At 50.3% G+C, this 5,000-nt stretch overlaps 1 protein-coding gene across 1 annotated transcript in view; it reads right to left on the bottom strand.

Moving 5' to 3' along the window:
* Window positions 1-3,049: 3,049 nt before the first annotated feature.
* LOC147471732 (pleckstrin homology domain-containing family A member 7-like) overlaps window positions 3,050-5,000 on the bottom strand; it is a 33,502-nt gene continuing 31,551 nt past the window's right edge. Inside the window, exons 7-8 of the mRNA XM_086537514.1 lie at window positions 4,187-4,294; window positions 3,050-3,095 (exon numbers count right to left, since the gene is read on the bottom strand). Coding sequence (XP_086393640.1) covers window positions 3,050-3,095; window positions 4,187-4,294 — 154 coding nt within the window. The remainder of the gene's footprint in view (window positions 3,096-4,186; window positions 4,295-5,000) is intronic.

Raw genomic sequence — 5,000 nt, forward strand, 5'->3', positions numbered from 1 at the left:
GTCTGCCTGCCTGTGTGCATCTGTCTGCCTGTCTGTATCTGTCTAATTGTCTGTACCTGTCTGCCTGTCTGTATTTATTTGTATCTGTCTGCCTGTGTCTATCTACCTGCCTGTGTATCTTTATGTCTGTCTGTTTGTATCTGTATGTCTGTCTCTTTTCCTGTCTGATTATGTCTGCCTGTCTGTTTTTGTATGCTTGTCTATATCTGTTTAATTGCCTGTATCTGCCTGCTTGTCTGTATCTGTCTGTTTGTGCATCTGCGTGTATGTTTATGTCTATCTCTCTGTCTGTATCTGTCTTGCTGTCTGTTTCTGTCTGCTTGTCTGTTTCTGTCTGCCTGTCTGAATCTGTCTGCATCTATCTACTTGCCTGTCTATCTATAATAACTTACTGTCTGCCTATATCTGTCTGCCTGTCTGTGTCTATCTGTTTGTCTATATCTGTCTGTCTGTCTCCATCGGTCTGCCTGTCTGCATGGGTCTGCCTGTCTGCATGGGTCTGCCTGTCTGCATCGGCCTGCCTGTCTGCATCTGTCTACCTGTCTACATCGCTCTGCCTGTCTGCATCTGTCTACCTGTCTACATCGCTCTACCTGTCTGTATCTGTCTGTCTGTTTATATATGTTTAAATCTGCCTCTCTGCCAGTCTGTCTGCCTATCAGTCTACCAGTCTGTCCGCCTCTCCCCTGTAGACCATCCAAACCTTTCACGAATTCAGAAACCGCACTCACCTAAGCGTTCGTGTGCTCTGCCAGCCGCTCCTCCCAAGGACAGTCAAATGTATTTATTTTGACGTAAAAAAAAGAAAAGAAAAAAAAGGGGCATCGGGTTTATCATGCGCGAACTCTTGTACACATGCCCGATGCTCGATAACTTCTTGAAACAATTACACAGAGAGAGAGAAGGGGGCAGGCCAAGACTGCCGCCAGAATATCTCGCATTCCAATTTTCTTCTTGTCGAATCAAGGTTCTCGTCGCTATAATCACACCGATATTAAATCCACCATCTGGCAACGATCACTCTTCGCCAGTATTACGAATCGGACGCCGATTCCCTCACATAGAATCCCCTTTTAAATGAAGGTATCTGCATTATGTCAGAGGAGTAGTTTCCTTTCAGAGTCAAGGGCAAAGCTTTTCTGTTACCAACTAGTCGAATAAACACCACCGCTCTGGACTCCTGCACTCTGAAGGGGCGGCGGAGGCGGCTTGCTGTATTGCCTGTAATGTCGTTTCCCTCCACGAGCTGTATCGGCGGAGGTCGTCGAGTGTGAATTCCTTTCTCAAGAGTGTAGTCTCCCAAAGGCCACTTCGCTGGAAATCGTCTTCCGAGCGGAAATTCCATGAGGTGGCATCTACGTACGAACAAGTCCTTTGCAGCGTACAACTACACCCGGATCTCCTCCATGAATGAAGTATACGCTAGACATCCATCCTTTGTACACAAACACTGAAGCTCTTGTCTCTCTCTCTCTACCTCTCTGTCTCTTTGCACTCGCTTATTTTTCTATTTTCTTTTTTTGCAACTGTCACTTGCTCACGTCCGGCCTTATCTTGAGTCAATTACTCAAGTGTTATCTTATCACTGACGAATCTATTTCGTCGCATTACTGCAAAAATGTAAAATTCAGTCATTTGAATTTCAACTGCCGTGTAAATCTGATAAGTAATTCTCTTTTCCAACCTTTTCCTTTCCGTCCAACAAAGATGTTCAACGCCAACACGACCCAACACGCGGCAGACACAGCCACTAGACACATACACGCACGCGCGCACAAGCACACTAACCGCCCCTGGCCGCCGTCAACACTAACACTAACACTCCGTTCTAGCACATTCTTATTTATCGACCGTGCGCATCCCGTTCGTCATTCGGAAACCGGTTAAACAAAATAAAACATTGCAAGTTACGCGTGTTTACTAGCCCCACCACCACCGAGGGCGTCCGGGCTCTTACTGTGAGCGAACGTTCCTCGAGAGTCTGGGCGGGCGCGGGGGCGGAGGGAAGGGGGGAGAGGGGGTACATGGGTAGGGGAAGGGTGGGTGGAAGGCGGGGAGGAGGGTGGGTGGAGGGCGGAGAGGAGGGTGGGTGGAGAGGGGCCATGTGGTTGAGGGGGTGGATGGTGACGGGAGGAGTAGGTGACCCACTGTGATGAGGGGCTCGTGCGATAAGCTGATATCGCCCGTCATAAATGTAAGTCTTATCCCCGTATCACACGCTGATAACATTTATTGTGATCGTGTTAAGTGGCGTGTCTGTCTGTCTAGTGTTCGCGGAAGCAGTACATCGTGGTGTGTTTATTTACGAACAAAGAGGAAACGCAACTTCCTTTACACGTTGCAAAACAAAGCAAATCTTTCGTTCGAGGTATTTTCCCCGTGCCCCTTAAAATGCACAAAACATCTAACCTTTCCCTCATCACCTGCTGCCCTCAAAACACATAATCGAGCTCATCTATGAACCATCAATATGATAAAAAAAAGGCAACAAAAAATCCGTTTCTTTGTGAATCTGCTTCAACGGGTGAAACCAACAAGACAAATCCTATCAAGCTAAAACTGGGTTATGATGAAGTTCAAGTTACAACGTTAGTTGAGGCACCCGCTTTTCTCTTCCTGTCTGAGTTGCCGGGCGCTATTTTTCTTCCCATTCTAATACCCTACACAACCAACAAACAACACCCCTCACATCCAACCATAATAGATCAGAAAGAAAGAAAGAAAACAAAAAACACTAACGCAACCGCCCAACAACCAATCACACAACCAACACCGAGACAACCAATCACCATAAAAGAGATCCCAACAACCACATGGTGACGCCCCTAGACGGTCTTGCCGGTCACCATCGCACCCCCCCCCACCCCCCCCTCCCCCCCCCCACCCCCCACCCCCTCCCCCCCCCCCCCCCCCCTCCCACCCCCCCCCCCCCATCCCCCCCCACCCCCCTCGAGAGAGGAACGTACACTGTGATGACACCACACCACACCACAGCCTCCGGGCCCGACCCACCGTGTCCCGGAGTCATGACACCCCCAACCCGTCTTCATTACGTCGAGGAGACTTTCCCTCTGATGGCGGGGATCACGAGAACGCTAACGAATGAAGGAGGTAATTGGGTAAATATGGATTTAAAAAAAAGTGTATAAAGACGACCACGGGGGGAGGGGGAGGGAGGGAGGAAGGGAGGGAGGGGTGGAGGGATTCGGATTGGCGAGGGGCTAGCCTCGGAAGAAAGGATGAAGTTAGGAAAAGGGAGAGGGAAAGAGGAGGGAGGGAGAGGAGGGAGTGAGGGAGAGGGATAGAGGGAGGGAAATAGAGCTGAGGAGAGGACGGGGAGAAGGAGAGGGAGGGAGGGAGGCGAGGGGGAGAAGGAGGGGCAGAGGGAGGCGAGGGGGAGAAGGAGGGGCAGAGGGAGAGGGAGAGGGAGAGGGAGAGGGAGAGGGAGAGGGAGAAGGAGGAGACGAGGGAGAGGGAGGGAGAGGGGGAAAGAAGGAAAGAGAGGGAGAGGGGGAAAGAAGGAGAGAGGGGGTGGGAGAGGGGGAGAGAGGGAGAGGGTGAGGGAGAGGAAGGTGGAGAAGGAGAGGGTGAAAGAGAGGAAGGTGGAGAAGGAGGGGCAAAGGGAAAGGGAGAGGGGAAAGGGAAAAGTATTTGGGAAAAAGGATAGGGGGGGAGGGGAGAAGAGGGAAGAGGGAGAGGGAGATTGAGAGGAGAGGGAGGGAGAGAGAGAGAGGAGATGAGAGAGAGGAGATGAGAGGAGTGGATGAGAGAGAGAGAGAGAGAGAGAGAGAGAGAGAGAGAGAGACAGAGACAGAGACAGAGATAGAGATAGAGATAGAGATAGACAGACAGATAGAGAGAGAAACCAAACCACCACACTGGCATTCCCGTCTCCCCCCCCCCCCAAGAGAGCGCAGCACAGGAAACGTAGACGGGAACGTTAAAAACCAACCGCCTCCCCCCACCCCCACCCCCTACCCCTTTCCCCCCAACCAACCTTGCTGTCTCTCCCTCCTCCTCCCCCCCCACTCCCTACCCCTTTCCCCCCTACCCCATCCCAACCAACCTTGCTGTCTCTCCCTCCTCCTCCCACCCCCACCCCCTACCCCTTTCCCCCCTACCCCATCCCAACCAACCTAGCTGTCTCTCCCTCCTCCTCCCAACCCCAGCCCCCACCCCCCCTAACCCCCAGCCACAGCAGCCGCAGGAGAGGATGCTGTTATCAACCTCTGCTTCTGCTGCTCTGAGGTCAACCGCTTTTTGCCGCGCTGTTAATTGCGGCGAATAGCAATCTCTAGGCAACAAGATAGGAGGAGAAGTACAATACGATTAGTTCATATCTATCTATCGTGTGTAATATGCACATAGGATAAGCATCGATATTAAGAGACGGTAGAAACCATGACGACACATTACAGAGTCATAACGTTTTGTCATTACATTAATCCGTATTATTTCACTTCTCATGTAGTCGTTTTCTATGAATCTTTAGGTGTCGTATGTTCAACGTATCTTAATCATTACTATTCATTCTCTCTTTTTTAATATTTTCCTGTTGTTCTGTTCTTCTCCTATTTTCTAAAATTATCTTTCGCTTTCTTTCTCAATCAGAGGATCACATGAAGACCAGATCATGTGTAATTCATAACACGTTATTCAATCACAACCGTTATCAGATTGACTCTTAATTTCAATATCGGTTTCAAAATTCTCTCGGCGCGGAGACTTCAACGCGGTCCAAGGAAGGTATCTAAGGAAATCATCCAGTGCGTGTGTGTCTGTGTGTGTGTGTGTGTGAGAGTGTGTGTGTGTGTGTGCGTGTGTGTGTGTGTGTGTGTGTGTGTGTGTGTGTGTGTGTGTGTGTGTGTGTGTGTGTGTGTGTGTGTGTGTGTGTGTGTGTGTGATGGTGATGTGTGTGCGGTGTTTTGTGCGTCCGTGCTTGTCGCCGTCTGTAGTCGTGTGCCGTCCGTGGTGTTTTTCCGTGGTCGTGGTGAATGTGG

The sequence above is a fragment of the Penaeus japonicus genome, unplaced genomic scaffold (assembly GCF_977035675.1).
Source record: "Penaeus japonicus unplaced genomic scaffold, GWHDUDI00000001_assembly GWHDUDI00000006, whole genome shotgun sequence".
NCBI classification, from domain to species: domain Eukaryota; kingdom Metazoa; phylum Arthropoda; class Malacostraca; order Decapoda; family Penaeidae; genus Penaeus; species Penaeus japonicus.